Here is a 19,905-nt window from a genome sequence, read left to right on the forward strand (position 1 = left end):
TTTTTCATTAATTATGACACAGTAAACACTTACATGAAAAGGAAACACGTATACATAACGTGCATTGTATCTCATTTTCTTTCTTTCTTTGATTTGTCTTTAATGAGACATTTTAGATTTTTTCTCATCTTCCATAAATATAAAACATTCTTGTGTCTAACAATCCTTTCTGTCAATTATCAATCTGTTCAGTCAGTTTATCAATCCTGAGATCAATATTCTGACCGTTGCTCAGCAGGATCCATCTTTGAAGCTCCAGACAGACACATCCAAGTTAGCTGCTGCTCTGATTATTGGATGCGATGTTTTCATAGTTAAACACACATATTGATATAGTGACCATGTTGGTGTCTTATAACACTGAACTCTTTGACATGTGACTGTTGCACAGGTGGACACTGTGATGTCACTGCTGAAACAATATATTGATTCCTCTTCTCAGGAGAGTCAGATAATAACAAACTTCAGTTTTAAATTCTTACCTTCCATCAGCAGGTCGTCCATCTTTAAACTTAATAGGACGACCCATAGAGTCGACACTGACACAGCTGGGTTCAGGAGAGTCTGCTCTCTGCTGCTGCATCCTGATACAAACAAACAATTAACAAATCAAAGAGTTTAAAAAGATGAATTTTGACCAGACTGTCAGCAGCTGAAGTTTTAGAAGCAGAATGAAAATCAGTAAGAAGACAGTGGATGAGAAACGTTCTCCTGTTCATCAACATGTCATCTGATGAAAGATGCTTCATCTTATTGATTAGTTGACTAATCAGTTGTTGAGGTCTTTGTTACCTCAGAAAGTTTGTCTTTTAATTTTTTTTTCAATATTAAAAAAAATAAAAAAAATTGACAAAGAATAAATAATATACAGTGCAGTGAGAGGCAGAAAACCAGCAGCTCTATTTAAAGCCTCCTCCTAAAGAAATGTTAAAATTTCACAATGTTACAAAAATATTGTGACTACATACAAGTGATGGCAAATAAATAATAACAATATATATAATAATAACAACAACAATAAAAAAACAAAATAAAAACAAAAAAATTGGTTTATACACCTGTATATGATACATGTCACTATGATATAGATCAACATAAAAACACAGAGAAAAGCAGTTAAATGTTCTTTAAAGCATCTTTTGTAACATTTTAAAGAGAAACAGTTTTTGACCAGGTGGGAAATCTTATCAATAATTGACGTCTGCAAATGAGAAATTTAGGAGGATGAAGATCTGAAGATCGATGAGTAATAATGAATTCACAGCACTAGAATGTCTTATCTTATCTAATAAATAAAAACACATATTTGAGAAATATTGATGTTATTAATAGTAAGAATCTGCAGTTTGTGGAACAGAGGAGCAGATGAGATGTGTAACTCTGATCGAGCTGCAATCATAACAAAATGTTTAGTAGGAAAAGTACTCGTCCAAACTATATTATAATACGACAGGTAGAGATAAATTAGACTGTAATAAAGAGTAAGGAGGCAGTTTGTGGTGACTATCATTACTATATGTAATGTATCATTACTATATATCATTACTATATCTGTTGAGACGCCTCAAGTGTAAACTAAAAGATTCCTGGAAATTATTATTGATGAGAGTTTGACTTGGAGAGATCAAACTGACAAATCAATAAATCTATTGGAGAGAACAGATAGAAGATAGATTTATTGATTTGTCAGTTTGATCTCTCCAAATCGATAGAATCTTTTAGTTTACACTTGAGGCGTCTCAACAGACTCAATTGTGACTTTAGATAAATCTTTAGATTTAAATGATACTTTGACTTTTTAATATACAAAGACAGTTTATTTAGTCTAAACCATGTAACGCAGGCAGTTAAACCAACATGAGAGAACTCAGGTTGTGTCATCTGCAAACATTATAGGAGAAAAAATATTTGAGACATAAGACAAATCATTAATATAGAATATGGCATATGGCATTTTTAATAATTTGTACAAGGTATCATGAAAACCACATTTATGCAACTTTTATAATAAAATATGATGGTTAAATGTGTCAAAAGCTTTTGAAAAGTCTCTGAAAATACTAAAAGTAAATTCATCATTATCAAGTGAAGCAGAGTCGTAGAAGTGGAGTGAAGTGAAACCATTCTGGTGTTTGTAAAGAACTGAATTAGAATCTAGATTATATATATATATATATATACACACACATATATATATTTCATCTAATATTTTTGGATAACATGGCAACATATTTATGGGTCTATAGTTATTAAAACAACATGGAATAATTTGAGGCAGGATCCATCTTTGAAGCTCCAGACAGACACATCCAAGTTAGCTGCTGCTCTGATTATTGGATGTGATGTTTTCAAAGTTACACACACATATTGATATAGTGACCATGTTGGTGTCTTATAACACTGAACTCTTTGACATGTGACTGTTGCACAGGTGGACACTGTGATGTCACTGCTGAAACAATATATTGATTCCTCTTCTCAGGAGAGTCAGATAATAACAAACTTCAGTTTTATATTCTTACCTTCCATCAGCAGGTCGTCCATCTTTAAACTTAATAGGACGACCCATAGAGTCGACACTGACACAGCTGGGTTCAGGAGAGTCTGCTCTCTGCTGCTGCATCCTGATACAAACAAACAATTAACAAATCAAAGAGTTTAAAAAGATGAATTTTGACCAGACTGTCAGCAGCAGAAGTTTTAGAAGCAGAATGAAAATCAGTAAGAAGACAGTGGATGAGAAATGTTCTCCTGTTCATCAACATGTCATCTGATGAAAGATGCTTCATCTTATTGATTAGTTGACTAATCAGTCGTTGAGGTCTTTGTTAACTCAGAAAGTTATTTTTTATTTATTTTTATTTTTGTCACAATTAAAAAAAATACAAAAAAATGACAAAGAATAAATAATATACAGTGCAGTGAGAGGCAGAAAACCAGCAGGTCTATTTAAAGCCTCCTCCTAAAGAAATGTTAAAATTTCACAATGTTACAAAAAATATTGTGACTATATAGAAGTGATGGAAAACTAATAATAACAATATATAATAACAACAACAACAACCGTAACAATAAAAAAACAAAATAAAAACAAAAAAATGTGGTTTATACACCTGTATATGATACATGTCACTATGATATAGATGGACATAAAAACACAGAGAAAAGCAGTTAAATGTTCTTTAAAGCATCTTTTGTAACATTTTAAAGAGAAACAGTTTTTGACCAGGTGGGAAATCTTATCAATAATTGACATCTGCAAGTGAGAAATTTAGGAGGATGAAGATCTGAAGATCGATGAGTAAGAATGAATTCACAGCACTAGAATCTTATAAATAAAAACACATATTTGAGAAATATTGATGTTATTAATAGTAAGAATCTGCAGTTTCTGAAACAGAGGAGCAGATGAGATGTGTAACTCTGAACGAGCTGCAATCATAACAAAATGTTTAGTGGGAAAAGTACTCGTCCAAACTATATTATAATACGACAGGTAGAGATAAATTAGACTGTAATAAAGAGTAAGGAGGCAGTTTGTGGTGACAAGATGATTAACCCTCCTTATTATACCAATAGATTTATTGATTTTTCTGCTAACCCAGTTTGATCTCTCCAAGTCAAACTCTCATCAATAATAATGATGTTTCACCATGACAGAGGAAGTTGCTCCAGACTGCACCAAACTTTACATGTTTGCACGGGGGTGCGAGGGCCCGTTCAACGCTGCTTGCAGCTTTAATTTTCTCACTTTTTCTTCAGATTCAGACACCTTTTCTCTCCCAGACTCTTTAACGCCATCTACAACAATATTATGATGTTTATAAACTGTTTCTTTACAGTTCTCGGACCAAGTTTTACATGAACTTTTAAAATCATCAAATTCCTTTTGAGTCATTCTGAGACTCAGCATGAAATCATAGATTTGCTTTGACAGAACATCAATCCTCTTGAATCAACTATGATCTGTAAACAAGTTCTGAAGTTTCTTTTGTTTAAGCAACAATTCACACACTGTGAAATATTCCTCAGTGCTGTTGTTAGAAGCTCTGGGGGGCATTATGGTCATCAGACCCAAAGTTTAGCAGGACAGAGTCAGAAACCTCTAGAAGACACTAGTCATGTCCCAAACGTTTCTGCAGAGAGTTGGTTAAACTCTTCTTACTTCAATCAGCAACAGATATTCTGAGTTCCAGATTAATGTTGGATATAAAACCAGCCACAAGTTTAGAGAAACACAGTAAAGTCAGTCGTTCATATATATCAGTCCACTAGATGGCATCATGAAGCTGCAGTGAAGTGAAGAGCAGCACACATGATGCAAACTTCATTAATTAATTCATTAGCAGGGATTCTAACACTGTGCAGCAAGAAATATCTGATAAGTCACAGTAAATGTCATCCGACATGCATTATATTAAAAAGTGTATGTACACCAGCAGCAACTACGACCTCAATAATAAACAAAGTAGAATTACTGAAGTACTGAAAATGTAGAAGCTTTGTAAAAGTAGAACTGATGGCAGAGCTGTTGTATTGGATTGCATTAGATTGTACAGGTGTTCCTAATAAAGTGATCAGTGGACTTTTTGGTAGTTTAATCAATAACAGTGAGTGTTACTCTATATGTGCACTTTTATAATGTAGATGTGTATTTGATTGATGTATCTGTTTTTATTGTTGTTGTTGTTGCTGTGATGTTATACTGAAGACACTGATGTCTGAGGATAATTTCACACTTTATCAAATTTTATAGACGATCATTTCTTTTCATTTAAAATCTGAATCATAGCTGGAAAACATGTAGTGGAGTAAAAAGTCAAATATCTGCCTCTGTAATGTAGTGGAGTGGAAGTATAAAGTAGCAGGAAAAGGAAGTACAAGTACTTCAAGGTTGTACTTAAGTACAGTACTGGAGTGAATGTACTATAAGTTACAAAAGCAGATGGATCCTTCCAAAAAACTAGTAAAGAGTTCCAAACTAAATGAGTCTCAATAAAGAGCTTCCAAACACATTTAATGACACATTTCCATAAAGAAGCGACACTAGTTCATGTTGGAGGAGAGTCAATAAGATGAGTGCTGTCTTTCTGAATACTACAGTATTTATTGAATAAAAGAAGTGAAGCCTGCTTTCAGGAACTAAAGGTTTCCATGTGACGTCACCGCAGCAGATATCGTGGGACATTCAAACAGTAAAACTAGAAACTGTAGTTATAAAGTTGACAGGACAGAGAAACAGAATGAAACTTTAAATGATCAGACAGCTGTGATGGAACTCAGGATTGATCAGGAGGACGCTGCTTTACTCCAAACAGTCTCCCTGTCTGAACCTGGACTGTGTGTAGAAGAACCCACAACATTCATTAACACTAATTAACATTCATTAACATAACACTAATTTACACTAATTAACATTAATTAACATCAGGTCCTGTCTGTGTGTCTGGAGGTTTAATCATCAATGAAGTTACGCTGCTGTGTCTCTTAATGAGACGCACTGATGGTTTCTGCTGCGGGATTATTTCATCAACCTGCAACCCATCTGTTATTAATCACAATGTTCATTTTTATGACCCGGTCCGCCCGATCCGCGGATATCACAGCGACCTGAAACAGGCCGGAAACGGTTTAAATAATGGCGGATAAACGTCCTGAGTGGACTGTTATCAAAGTTCTGCTGTTTCTAGAGGAGCTAAGCTAACAGCAGTTAGCACTAACAACATGAACAAACAGCCATTAAAGAGTCAAACACTGAAACTGTCGGTTACATTACCTTTAGATGGAGAAAAGAATCTGCGCCATCATGTCAGAGAAAGAGAAAGTAAATGTAGGCAGGAAATAGGCGGGAAGAGAGAGGTGTGACGTCACAGTGACCCGCAGCACGTGTTACACTTTATTCTGTCACCTGCTCAGTATCTTCACTTACTGACAGGTTATTGTCACATGTGGAACTGTAATTATGGTGGATATAATTATAAACATCATATTAACCCTAAACTGCTTGAATATTTTACACTATGATTTGGAAGATTGATCTTCTGGTAACGAATCAATCAGAAATCACTTCCATCACCCAGGAGTTTGTTTTTGTTGCATTTGAGCAAAAATGTGCCATAAAGACACCAAGAAATATGTGATATTTGTAGGTTTGAAGTATTTTGTATTTGTAGAATCCACTAAAGTTGTAAATAGAAATATATATATATGTGTGTATATATATATATATATAATATTATATGAACGTCCATCTTAATTTTCTGTCAGCAGTTGCTTTCTGTCATTAAAAAGAGAGATTAATAAAACATTTTTGCACAAGAAATTCAGTATAAAAAATACAACATATTTGTACGGCTACTTGTTATTCTCCACTATTCCTTACTTCATCCTACACTTTGCTAAATATTGTTCTTTCTACCATAAATGTCAGATATGGATGGTTGTTGATTTAAGAAATATCTAATCCTCTAAGAACCGAGGCTGTGTGGTTTGTGTGTGTCGTCTCTAGACTGATGAAACCTACATAACTGCCTCTCAGACTGTAGGATCCGTTCTGTCTCACTGTCCTCACTATCAGCATGAAAAGACCCCGATCAATTGATCCGCTGCCTCTCGTCCATTTAGCTCATCAAATCTCCTGTATCCATCATTTCCAGTGAGAATTACTGTAGTAGATAATAAAACCAGGCATCATTTTCCATCATGTTAACGTCTCCATCACTGAACATTGTGTTGAACTAACTGCAGGTTTCAGTCGGGATTTAGAGCTGCTGAAAGTTACTGATGATCTGCTGACTGCATCAGACAAAGAGCTTCTCTCTGTACTCGTCTTGTTAGATCTTAGTGCTGCATTTAACACCATTGATCATCACATCCTGTTACAGAGATGGAACATTTAACTGGCATCAAACTGAAATGACAACTGTATTTACTTTGATTCTCTCATTTGTAACTGAAGCTCTGTGAAATCCCCACATATAAACATGTATATCAATATAAGTTTAGTATAAATATAGTTTGACTGCTGTTTGAGCTCTGATTGGTCGGTTAGCAGCTACTTCCTCACACAGTTTGTTAGAAGACAGCAGCACTCCAGCAGAGTCAGCACACGAGCCTCAACAAACACTAACTGTCACATTGCACAAAACCTCATCTGGACAATCAGTCTTTTCTGTTAAAGGAGCAAAACTATGGAGCTGAAAATGCAACACAATGTTAATGTTTTCAACAGAGGTGTTAAATCATGGCTGAAAGAGAAACAACACTGCTCTCACACCTAACACCCCTGTATAGACACACCTGGAGTTTGATTTTCTTTCTTTTTAACTTTGTAAAAAAGCCTCCTGTGGACAGCTGTTGTAAATGAACGTTTCTCTACATGTGTATAAAGGCTCTGTGATCCCGGCCAGGAGCAGCTGCCAGCACAAATACAACAAGGACTGCGCTCATTCATGCATGCTTATAGGAGCTCAGCTGTGTGTGTGTGGCTGACAATACCATATGTTTGTATTAGTGTCAACAAATCCTGTCAAATGAATGAATTATCATCTCTCAATACTTTACAACCTCCCTACCCGACCTCCTATCCCATTTGTTCCCACTGAAAATGTTTTAAAAAGCTGAATGATTTCCTAAAACAACAGGGTTTTGTAGTTTGAAGCAAATGTTATTCAAACAGGAATATATATGGGATTAGTTTGGGACTATTTTCTATGGGAGTGTATCGCTGCCACCATGAGAAAGAAATATTTGCTGAGTTTGTGGATACGAGAGAAAAGCTTTTCATTAGAAGAAGAAAGTTACTGGTTATGATGAGAAAAACAACTGGTTCTGCAAGTGATGTGTGTTATCTTTATGTGCTGATGTCTCCTCTGCTGTTCAAAAAGAGCTCATGAAGAAATGATTCATTATGAAATTATTAGTCAAAACTACAACTGGACCTCATGTTATGAATAATGACAGACAGCTAGAAACAGGATGAAAAAGAGGAGAAAGTTTTCTGCTTATGTGGAGAAACTGAGCAGTTTTTTTGTCATGGTGGCAGCAACACGCTGCTGTAACTTCCAGATGTGGATTTGGTGCTCTAGTGAGTATTTACAGCAGCAGGACGGTGACTCAACATGAACTACAGAGGCCATTTTCACTGGAATGAAGGAACATGTCACCCAGTGCAACACTGCGGCTCATTGCTGTGTTTTTAATAGTTTCTGGACAACAACAGAGGAATAAGATATATGAGGCTTCAGCTACACACACAATACTGAGCAGCACAACTCATTCATTCTTGGTTTTGGTCTTTTCATGGGATTTGTTGACCCTCAGAAAAAGATCAAACATCACCAAGCTTTAAGTCTTCATGAGCATGTTGGAACAATCATTATTTGACCGATGAAACATGAAAAAAGTTCCAACAATATGACATCTGCTGGTTATTGATGTCATTTCTGGAAGTGTTTGAGTTCTGAGCAGCTGAGACCTGACAATAATAATAATAATGAGACCTGAGATTGAAATCTTAGAGTCCAGATGAAACAGCATTTCCAGAGGATCCAACTTCCTTCTTTGAGCCTCTAAAAACAAACATCATTCTTTAGTCAAACTGCTCACAGCAAAGACAAAAGCAGCTGGTGACAAGTTTCAAGTTCTTGGTCCTACAATTGTAGATCTGAGCCTCAAATGTGAAACATGAATCCAGAAAACCAGTCACAAGGAGAATCTAACAAGTGAAAAAAGAAAGAAAAAAGAGCCAAAATAAATCAAGTTAGAAAGGAGATGAATGTAGATAAAGATCAATATTACAGATTTTAATGCTTTTGACGGGTTTCTTCTTTAAGAAGGTTGAGATAGTGTTTATATAATGTTCCATCTGCTTTATAATTACAGCAAATATTGTTTTTTGTTAGTAAATTTACACTTGAGGATGTGAAATGTTTCCATAAAACAATTGAATAAGAGTCATTTTCTTAAATAGTATCTTTAAAGGAAGGGCTGAAGTTTGGCATCATATTATTAACTAGTTTCAGGTTGAAATTAGCAGAAAACAACAAGGAAGAATTTTACAGGATGAAAGTTCAAAAGAAGCTGAAGCTGTTTCTCATTTATTTACAGTTCAGACTTTTTACCAGTTGATATTTTTCATGTAATAATTCCAGTCTGATATTTAACAGGAAACAGCAGCAGTGTTGTTGTGAAACAGCTCTGAGTCTGCGCACTGATGACCTCAGCGCTGACACGTTACCTTTGGAGGCCTGCTATTGGCTGATTCAGTGAGCAGGGCATCATGGGTAGTTGTAGTCCTTGCAGTCAGTCAGCTCAGAAGAATCAGACTGTGATCAAAGTGACTTTTAACAGGATCATTGAGGAGCCTCGACACATCTTTATCTTTATTATTATCACATGTGACTCACTTATCATAACTGCAGGAATAATGATTGATTATTGATCAGTACAGTTAGAATGTGTCTAATATGTGCATTAAAGGTGGAGTATTACTCTTCATTGATGAAGCTTTGGCGCCCTCTGCTGGTGAAAAGATAAACTGCATGCTGTCAGTTTAATGAACACAGATTACAGGAAGTGTTTTTAAATGATAAAATACTTAAATATTGTTATTAGAATTGTACTAATGACTGCTGTTAACCACACTGATACCAGCAGTGATGTCATCAATACAAACATTGATGCTTCATATTGATCTGGATGTAATTTGACTGTTAAAGTGACTCACAGAGAAACTGTCCTGATCACTGCCCTCCAGTGGTCACTGTCAGTAACTACAACTCTCCACATACAGCACTGACAGTAATACCTGGGGGGGGTTGACCTTTGCCCCTTGATGTCCAAACTGCCCTTTTGTCAAGTCATATTTATTTTTATTTGTATGTATTTATTGATTTAATGTTTGTGAAGGCCTGCTCGTGGCCCTTCAAGAAGAACATTTAACAATTAATAATAATTTATCTCTAAATAAAATGACCGTCATGGCCGCTGCCGTCAGTCACATGATGACCTTTCACCTGAGGTCATGGTGACGTGTCCTAACAGTAGTAACTGAGTTGCTGCTGCAGACGGACGCTCGGCGGGAGAAATAACAATGATTTGATTTGATTTCACTGTAAAAAGGGAGAACTTCAGCTGCCGGTAAGTGAGGTTTGCAGCGCTGTTATGTGCACGTTGTTTGCTGTATTTTACAAGAGGAAGTGACGTGAACGTGCACGTTTGTCGTACAGCCTGTTCAGTTAGCCGTTAGCCGCCAGCTAACCACAGTGTGCTGCTTTCATTACTATGTATGTAATGTGTTTATTGATCGGTCAGCTGATCATATTTATTCATCAATCATCAATCAATCACAAAAACACTCTTGAATGTGATCAAAATCCACACAAATCAAATGTGTTTGAGCCACGTGGTTTCTGAAGGTGAGAAAAACACAATTATGTGCAACTGTGTTAAAAACTGCATTTAATAAGTGAGTGTTTGTCTTTGTTTAGTGACTGTAGTGAATTATTTTGGGGATTGTTTTTGATGGACTCTTTGTGGATTACAAAGCCAGCTGCAGCTGCCTTCCTGCGGCTCATTCATGGGATTATGGGATGTAAAAGAGCAGAGCCTCCACAATAGTCAACAGCATGTATTTAGCTTTATTCTTTGGGCTTGAAACTAATATAAATGTTGAACATCTTTGGACAGATGTCAGATGGCGTTCTTGTGTGATGTGCAGCATGTGATGCTTTACTTTGTGTGTGCTGTGAAGACCATTGAAATCTACCAACCCTGAGGGCCAATATGTGAAACATGATCAGGATGTGGGTGGCAGCAGGCCTGTATCTGGACACTGCCAACATCAGCTTTGTGGATCAATATTTCACATCCTGCATTTAAAAGGTGGACACATCATATACTTCCTACTGGAATCAGGTCGGGTAAGTCAGTGTTTTTCCAGCCTTGGAGTCCACTCGTGTCTCTGTGGGCTCCCTGGAAAAACCCACAACCAAACTAAATGACTGTGATCATATGCAGTTTATTTAAAGGTGCACTACGTAGTTTTGAGAGAGACAACTGTTTCCATTTGCAGAGCCTGCTACTATGATGTCATTCTTTGAATGAGTCTGTCTCATTGGATCATTAAATATCTTGTGCTCCTGCCATTGTTTTTCCCTCAACGTAGTTTATTGTCATGTATATTTTCATAAAGCACAGAATGTGAGTAGAAAAGCTTTCCAGACTTTATTTAAACATCATGGTGCTGAATCAAAGCCAACGTTTGGACTTACGCCTTCATCAGGGTCAAACAGGAATACTGGCTTCAAACCATCCTATAGGATCATCACATCATTTGCTAATCAGGCCTCATCTGTGTCACCTGCATTCTTACCTGTGTTTGCTTTACACATTATGGCGCCATCTGGTGGTTCAGTTCAAACACATCAATCCAGCCAAAACAACAAACCGCAAATGAATTTCACACAAATTGTATCAAAGCTAAATAATAAGAGTTGAAGTGCAGCTCTTCATTCAGTCCATGTGGCCGTAGTGTGTTTCATTTATGTTTCCACAACGTTTCAGAAGCAACAGATCCAGAAGCCACCTCGCTTATTGCAGCTCACTTTCTCAAAGTCTTGGAAGTGAAGACTAGAAATTGTGTGTCTGTGTTGTAGAAAATGTTTTGCTGCAGGAGAAGTTGGATCCTGTCTCCTAATAGTGTTTTTGTGTTGTGAAATCTGAATTTTCAACGGTGCTTTTGTCTTCAACACAAACATCAAGCACATGGACATTTCAGCATATAAACACCTGACTGGTGGCACAGTTATACGTCCCTTTACATTAAAGGTCTGAGCTGAATGAGGATGTCTCAACTCTTTAGTGCAGCTTGTGTTGTTGCAATAAACGCATGAATAACAAGGAGAATTCAGCCTATCATGGACTTCTGGGCAGCTTCTCACATCTGAAGAGACCAGAATGTCTTGAAGAGTTTTTCCTCTCTTGTTTGCAAAAAGAAGCTGCTGTCTGAACTCATTTCAACTCTAAATCACAAAACTTTTAAAACATCTTCACTTCTCATCAAAGACTTGGAAATTTCTTTCTTTCAAATACTAAAATATGAGTTTTTATAAAATCACATTGTAACCACTACTTGCTATGAATTGGGCTAAGTGTCAAATAAATAGCTACACCAATATCTTACGTATCGGCCTTTTAAGGAGGATGATCAGTAAAACACAAGTTCAACTAGTGAAAATAGAGACAAAGAGTTTATTTCTCATATTTCTTAGATTTTATCAATAATAAAATAAATAAATATATATACCCCTTCAAAATAAAACAATAGACCAAATTAAATGTATTCCCTTTTTCCAGAGCTCTTCAAATATTAAACCACATAAATAAATGAATCAATTAATAAATGAAATGAGTCTTTTTGTTAATAGCCGGATAGTATCACATTCGGTTCAATATCATTTTATAGTCCTTCTTTATGTCCTCAGATGCGAATAGTTTAGTTTCCTTTAAAGTTTTGTTCAGTTCAGTTCCTTTTTTTCTCTTTTGTGTATTTTGCTGAAGCTTATCTGTAATCCAGAGATCTGGATCGTCCAAGTCCAGCAGCGTCTTGGCTCTGACTGTCCCAGACGCGACAGCCGTGGTCGGTGATAAACCTCCCGCCTGCTGGAGTCCTCTCTCAGAAAATCCATCATCAAAAACACCAACCTGCACACCGTACAAGTTCACTTCACTTCATGTCAAATTCTCCTTTCAGTAGCACATTTATCAAGATCTTATGCTTATTTTCTAACCTTTTATCAGTTTATTACTGGCTTAAATGTTCACAGAATCAACATAAAAACATGCTCATGAATGGAAAATAAAATTCACAAGACAATGATTTCTGCCAGCAGTAATATCTCACATCTCATGTCAGTCAGAAAATGCACATCACACATTTTTACAGTGCTTGTGTTTAAGTTACAAACAACACGTTTCTCCGTTTGTTTGTTTTTTTTTTTCATCCACCGTCATAAAGTGAGCATGAGCTAACATGGATTTTTAAGCTAGCACTGAATAGAATAGTCATCAAAAACACATCTAATAGCGATCCTCCTTCATCCTCTGCTAATCAATAATATCCCGGAACGAGGTAAGTCTCTTCTGGACAACTTTAACACTGATTTCAACAAATACAACAACTTTTCCTCTCTTTCACTCGCTGGCTTGCACACATACTGGACTCCGTTCGCTTGTTTGTGTCTCTCTTACTCCCCCACCTTCTTTCTCCTGCATCGTTTCTGACAACAGCCCGTACTGCAGGCGCTTACCGCCACCCTCTGGACTTTTAGTCAAACTACAACAATGACTCAAAAAATGTGGGTTACATATCAATCAGTGTTTAGAGTCTGTTACATTTATGGGGGTTACATTAAGAATGGAGACAATCAACATATTTCTTTTTTTCTTGCATTAACTTGTTACTGATTGGTTAGAGCAAAATAAAACAAAATTAAAGCTGCAAGCAGCGTTGAACAGGCCCTCGCCCTTCTGTGCACGTCAGGCTGCGGTACAATCGAAGGCTTCTGTCACGGGCGTGTAGATGTCGTCAGACCCGAGCTGATTTCAGACAGTGCAAGAAGGAGATAAACATCACTTCCTTTGTCCGCTATTTTGCCTGCTGCTGGGGCTGCTTTGCTGAAATTTCATAGGGGGCGCTATTCAGCCAGTTTGCATCACTGATGGAATATTGTCATGAAGACGTGTTCAGGCCGGGACTCTTATCAAACATGTAAAGTTTGGTGCAGACTGGAGCATTTAAAATAAAGTTATAGCAACTTCCTCTGTCATGGCGAAACATCAAATCTCAACGGTGTGAGGATGAGAATTTTCTGCAGGGTGAGACATGTCTGTCTCGCTCACACCTGTGGCATCAAAATTATGCAAGTTTTGGGTCCATTCACTTGAATTTAAATTAGTAAATTGAAAACTCTTGATGAGTTTGTGTGTAAAACAAATTAATTTCCTAATTTTCATCAAGTCTATTTTTAGAAAAGTAAAGACTTTTAACCCACATGACCTGGTCAAAGTGTGATTGACATGTGTACTGTCAGGTGTGTAGAGACAATAAGTAACTGATACTCATATATTTGAATGGAGAGTGTGAGTGAACCGCTAGGTGCTCGGGCCCTAATAAAGGAAAAACTGCAGTACAGAGCTACAAATTTTAGTTTTGATGGTATTTTTCTGCAGCACTTTATCACTAAACTGTCACCCTCACTCCATTTTTCCCTTCCCCTCATAGGCCATCCCCACTACTGAATTATAAATATAAGACCTATAATTATTGTAAAATAAATGATAATTACACCAAACTTCATACAAAGTTTGTATATAATGTACTGTATGTATATAGACCTTTCTGCTGTATCCTACAAAAATGAGCTGCATTGAACCCCCACACCAGTGGCGGCTGATGACTCACAAAATTGGGGAGGACAGGAGGAAAACCAACATGGTATCAAACAAACCACATCAAACTATATCATTGTCCCCCACCTCATATTGTGGTGCCCATTTTAGTTACATAGGTGGCGCTAGAGAGCACATTTGGGCACTTTGGGGGTTAATTTTCACATTTTATCAAATTTTTTACCAGACCTGATGTGCGTGCCTAATTTGGTGAGTTTTTGAGCATATTTAGGGGGTCAAATTTAAGTCTGAAGTGGTGGAATAATAAGAAAGAAAGAAACAAACACACAAAATACAATAGTGCCTTCGCACTTTCGGTGCTCAGGCCCTAATAACCTCTACTCCAAAACGGAAATCTGCTTTCATGGATACAATGTCTTGCAGCTGTAAATGCACTCTGGACGCATCGTGATCAGATGTCAGCAGGTGTAAATGCAATCCGTACAGCGTGACACATTGATAAGAAACAAAAGGTCCCAGTAAGGTGAAAGGTCACCTGACTTCACCTCTTCCTGACAGCTAAAGCAACCTCCGTAAAAGCTCCAAGTAGTAGCAGTAACTACAAGTCTTCCCCTGCAAAAATGTGAATAACGTCGGTTGATGGCAGCAGTTTCTGTGACCTGGGACACCATATGTTTGTTGACAAGTCCGCCAGCTCCGCCCAGCTCATTTGCATATTGGGATCCTATCACAATGTGGGCACAGCTGAGAAAAGCAGAAGGCGTTTTAATAGCAGGTGTCAATGCAAAGAGCCATTGATCAGATGTCATTATCCAGATAATGTATCCAGATACAGATCACATGTTAATAGCAGGTGTAAATGGGGCCAGTGTGTCAGAGACTCTGGAGAAGGACAGAGTGCCAGCAGGACAGTCCACATAAGCTCCCATACTTTTCACTACAAACATGTTTTACAATAAAACTCTATCATTCAATACATAAACAAAGCAAGAAAAAATAATAGTCTTATTTCCATTTCATAGAATAATCATCAGCCTTATTTAACAAGTTTCAAATGCTGCTATTGGTCCAACCAACATAGATAATATGTTGAGTATATTATAATTCTATATATTGAAGCATAAAAGTGTCATCCTTCCATTTAGTCTTGATTTATCTTTCTAAAGTTTAGCAGCTGCAGCATTATTTGGATTTCTTCTGATTGATAGACGTGCAGAGAGTGAAACTGCGCCCCCTACAGGTCAGAAGGAAGCACTGACATATGAATGAAAATGTGTTTAGTTGAAGTCATCCAGATTGAATAGTTGGAGTTTGTTTGTGTCTCAGCTGCAGGCAGCAGCAGCGTGAGGACAGACAGCAGGATGAAGACGCTCAGCAGCCGACGACTCGTCATGTTTCAGCCCAACTGAAGAATCAAACACAACAACGACACGTGATCAGAGGATTTGAAACTCTGAAACTTGTCATCATTTCTCTTCAGCGCAGCATCAGTCTTTCATTTCAAACTAGTTTGAAAATCTGGTTTACCTTCTACTTCAAGCTCCTGAAATCAAACTAACTCAAATCTGACAAAACCAAACCAAGAACTGTTTGATTCTTTTACTTTCTATTTTTATATTATTCATTTCATTTATTATTATTATTATTATTATTATTATTATAAGAGCAGAAACAGATGTGATTTGTCTTTTTGATTGGAGATAAACGTCCAATCAGAAGCAGAGACATCCAGATATTAAAAGAACAACATAAAAGCAGCAAATATACAAAAATCCCTGAAATAAAGAAGCAAATATACGGTTCAGATTTCAACAGCAGAAGAAGACAAACGGACGTCTGTATTCACTTTGTGTGCAGAAAGTTAACCGACACACGTGTTTCACTGTTTTCTTCCTGGAGAAGAAAACACTTGCTTTTTGTCCAAAGCACATTTTCCAAATATAACTATTAATGTTGATGATTTATATCAAAATGTGACTTTTCATTCAAAGTTGAGTTGTGTGAAGGTTGTAGAAATGAAAAACTGACCCTGCGCTAAACTGTGTGTGAATAAACAATGTAACTATTAATAATGTTCAGCTTATTATTAGAGTGCCATTTTTCTGAATCTGACAATAAAGATCAAATGAAAGCTTCTATTATTATTTATGATCCTTTTTTATTGGACATAACAGGTGATACTGCAGGTCCATTTATTTCTGCCTGAGTAACATAAACATACAAATGATCAACTTTACTTGGTACAACACAAAAACAGGAAATAAGAAACATTTCAAACAGATTGTAAACAGATTGATGATCCTGTAAATGAGCTTTTTATTGTGGATATTTAGTAAGGCGCTAAACTGTCAGCTGTTTGTCCTCTAATATTCTGTTCACATACAGCCAGAGCTGCAACAATTAGTCCATTCATTGATTATCCATCAACACTAAATTAACACTTAATCATCATTTGAGTCATTTTGAAGCAAACATTTTCTGCTTTTAGCTTCTCAGGTGTGAAGATTGAATGCTTTTCTTTGTCTTACATGATAATAAACAGAATATTTGACTGTTCTGGACTTTAGTTCAGACAAAATGAGACATTTAAAGACGTCGACTTTGACTCTGTGAAATTACAACCAGCATTTTACACAATTTACACAATTTCCTGACATTTTATAGACAAAACCATGAATTGCTGAATCTCTGAATCATAATGTTTATTTACAGCTCTACATGCACATCCAGTAGAGACACATAAAAACATGTCGCTTTCTGAATTGACTATATGATTAAAAAAACAACTAATTGAACAACAAATAAGAGTAAAAACAACAAAGAGCCTCTATAGGCCAGCGAATACTTACTGTCATTATGTGTGTTATAGTTAGTTGGCAAAACTCTTCCAACATTTTTAAAAACCTTGGTCACAACTTGACGTTTCAGTAAACTTTCAGCCGCTGGTGGTTTTCTCTCTGAGAGCTTCTGAGTTTCACTGAGACTCATAAGGATCAAAGCCACGACCTCCGAACCTCCAAACAGTCCTCTAACAGACTGAGCTATCTGCTCTGAGAACATCAGCTTCTTTTTTACAGCTTTTTAAATGTCAAACAAACTGTCAGTCATGTGGAAACCATGTTGGTTTAGAAACTGCATTTACAAGCAGTGAGAGATCAGGTTGGTACTAAATAACATGAGAAAGTTTCTCTAACAGGAGGAGACTCTTCCTCCTACAGAGAACACAGAGACACTGAGGAACCAGACCTGAGAGACCAGTAGACTGTAAACCCAGCATACAGAGGCTGAGTGAATGTGGTGTTGAAGGTGTGGAGGTGGATCAGTGTGTCAGAGGAGACTCTGTAGAAGGACAGAGTGCCAGCAGGACAGTCCACATACACTCCTACTCTGTTAGAGACAGAGGAGGAGGAGGAGGAGGAGGAGGAGATGGGTGTTTTTATCTTTTTGTGCCAGACAGAGTAACCATCATCATCATCAGAGCAGATCAGACTCCAGGACTGATCATTCCTTCCAAACAAACAGTCCTCACTGTCTCCTTTCCTGCTGATTCCTCTGTAACTCACTGATATTTCAACGTCTCCTCTCCACTCGACCTCCCAGTAACAGCGACCAGTCAGATCATTTCTACACAGCAGCTGAGACCAGTAATCAAATCTGTCTGGATGATCAGGATATGACTGATCCTCCCACACATGTGTCACCTTCCTGTTGTTGTCAGACAGTTTGAGTTTTCTGTATGCTGTGTTTGGATCCAGTGTGAGTTGACAGAAATCTGATGGAGAGAACGAGACACAATACAGCTGCAGTTATTGATCGATCATCTGATTGATGATGACATCATCTTCATCCTCAGTAGGATGTGAATGAGTGATGTCACAGTTTGAAGTTTGCTTTGTTTTCATGAATGAAATGAAAAACACACTTACACTTCCTCAGACCTGGTGTCAAGAATCGGCCTCCAGCAGGCTGCAGGCTGAAAGGAGGAGGGGGGTCAGAGCAGCACGTTCTCTTTCAGCATGCAAACATGGACGTTACATCGCTCTAGTCTACTGTTTGATTATTCTGTTCAAATGTGGGGTTGGGCTTTGATAGACTTTGATCCAATCTGAATCCAGTATCCCAATCCTTCTGAAACCCTGATTGAATCTAATCAGGTTGAACTTTCAACATTTACAGGAAACTTCAGTTAGAAATAACAAAAAGTCAAAGATTGAGTTGAGATGTGTGATCAGCTCTGACAGAGAAAATGTTTCCAGCTCTTCCTCCTCTATCAGACATTGTCTCTCCATACACTCAAAAACATCATTCATGCCATCATTTATTATTAAGCATTTGGATTTCTGTCATTTTCATTCAATCACCACAATTTGAAAATGGATTTATTTAAATCTCATAAAATCTGCAGAAATATTGTAATTCTAAAAATAATGAAATGTAATCAATTAAAACGTATGAACATGGTTTGAATATGGTTTAAGTCAATGAGTTCAAACGTGTGAGATTGGTTTACATACCAAACTCAGGAAGTGGAATCGTTTCTATTCTTGGTCATGCAACAAGCAGCAAAGTGTTTGAGGCCGACTGGCCTCACCTGAGCCTTCACAATGTTTTTCATTCTAATTTCAAGATTAGATTCTAGGAATTGTTATGCTTCTTTTTCTGTTTTGTTTTGTTTTTTTAAATAGATTTTTAATATATTGTTGTTCACATGTTTTGGTTGCTCTTTTTGTGGGTGTGTGCTGTATGTCAGTGTGTTATGTTGTTGAATGGAAATGGTTTAGTGTGATGTTGTTGTATGGCAACGTTTTGCTGCCTTTGACTTTCTGCAACACCCAAACTGGCCACATGCTCCAAATAGATATTAAATTAATCAAATGTGAAGGTAATCTGACTGTTTTATGTTTTGTTTTTAATGTATTTTAGTTATTGTTTAAGGCGGGGGGGGGGGGATTAGCAGCCATATATTCCTCCGTTCCCCATTGCTTCTATTCATCTGTTTAGCGTCGTCAGGTTAGGCTAACCTATTGTTGCTAACTCTGGAGCTAACCCCCATGCTGCAGCATTTATTAACTGACTGACACACTTTAGTCTGTACTGTAAAAAAGACGAGAGAGAGAGAGAGAGACAGCAGCAGTGGTCGAGCGAGCTAGAGAGTGAATGAAGACAGAGAGGGAGCGCTGGTAGTGAGAGTGCCGGTGAATCAGATCAATAAAACGTTATTTTCTGATTGTTTCACAGCGGTTATGTTCCGGAGGACAAATAGACACGCCCACACCTCCACGCCACCCTGCGGCTGAACGCCGCAACGCCTGATTGGGTCTGAATACGGCCTTACTGTTCACCTTTTCCTCTGCTCTGCTCACATTCACCGTCACTTTTCTGACGATCGTTCTCTCGCTTAAACACTCGCTCACGTACTGCCCTTTTCTTTAAAAGGAGCTACGCAACCTGCAGTTTCCATGGCAACGACACAGACTTCACAGGTTTCTGAAT

The 19,905-nt window shown here is 37.3% G+C and overlaps 1 protein-coding gene across 6 annotated transcripts in view; it reads right to left on the minus strand.

The window, feature by feature from the left end:
* Positions 1-19,905, minus strand: part of LOC137184991 (NLR family CARD domain-containing protein 3-like) — a 281,932-nt gene that overhangs the window by 25,666 nt on the left and 236,361 nt on the right. For all 6 annotated transcript variants that reach the window (XM_067595042.1, XM_067593559.1, XM_067594205.1 and 3 more), the window contains 2 exons: positions 2,523-2,624; positions 483-584 (listed from right to left, as the gene is read on the minus strand). In XM_067595042.1, coding sequence (XP_067451143.1) covers positions 483-584; positions 2,523-2,624 — 204 coding nt within the window. The remainder of the gene's footprint in view (positions 1-482; positions 585-2,522; positions 2,625-19,905) is intronic.

Source organism: Thunnus thynnus, chromosome 1, assembly GCF_963924715.1.
Source record: "Thunnus thynnus chromosome 1, fThuThy2.1, whole genome shotgun sequence".
In the NCBI taxonomy this organism is placed as follows: Eukaryota; Metazoa; Chordata; class Actinopteri; order Scombriformes; family Scombridae; genus Thunnus; species Thunnus thynnus.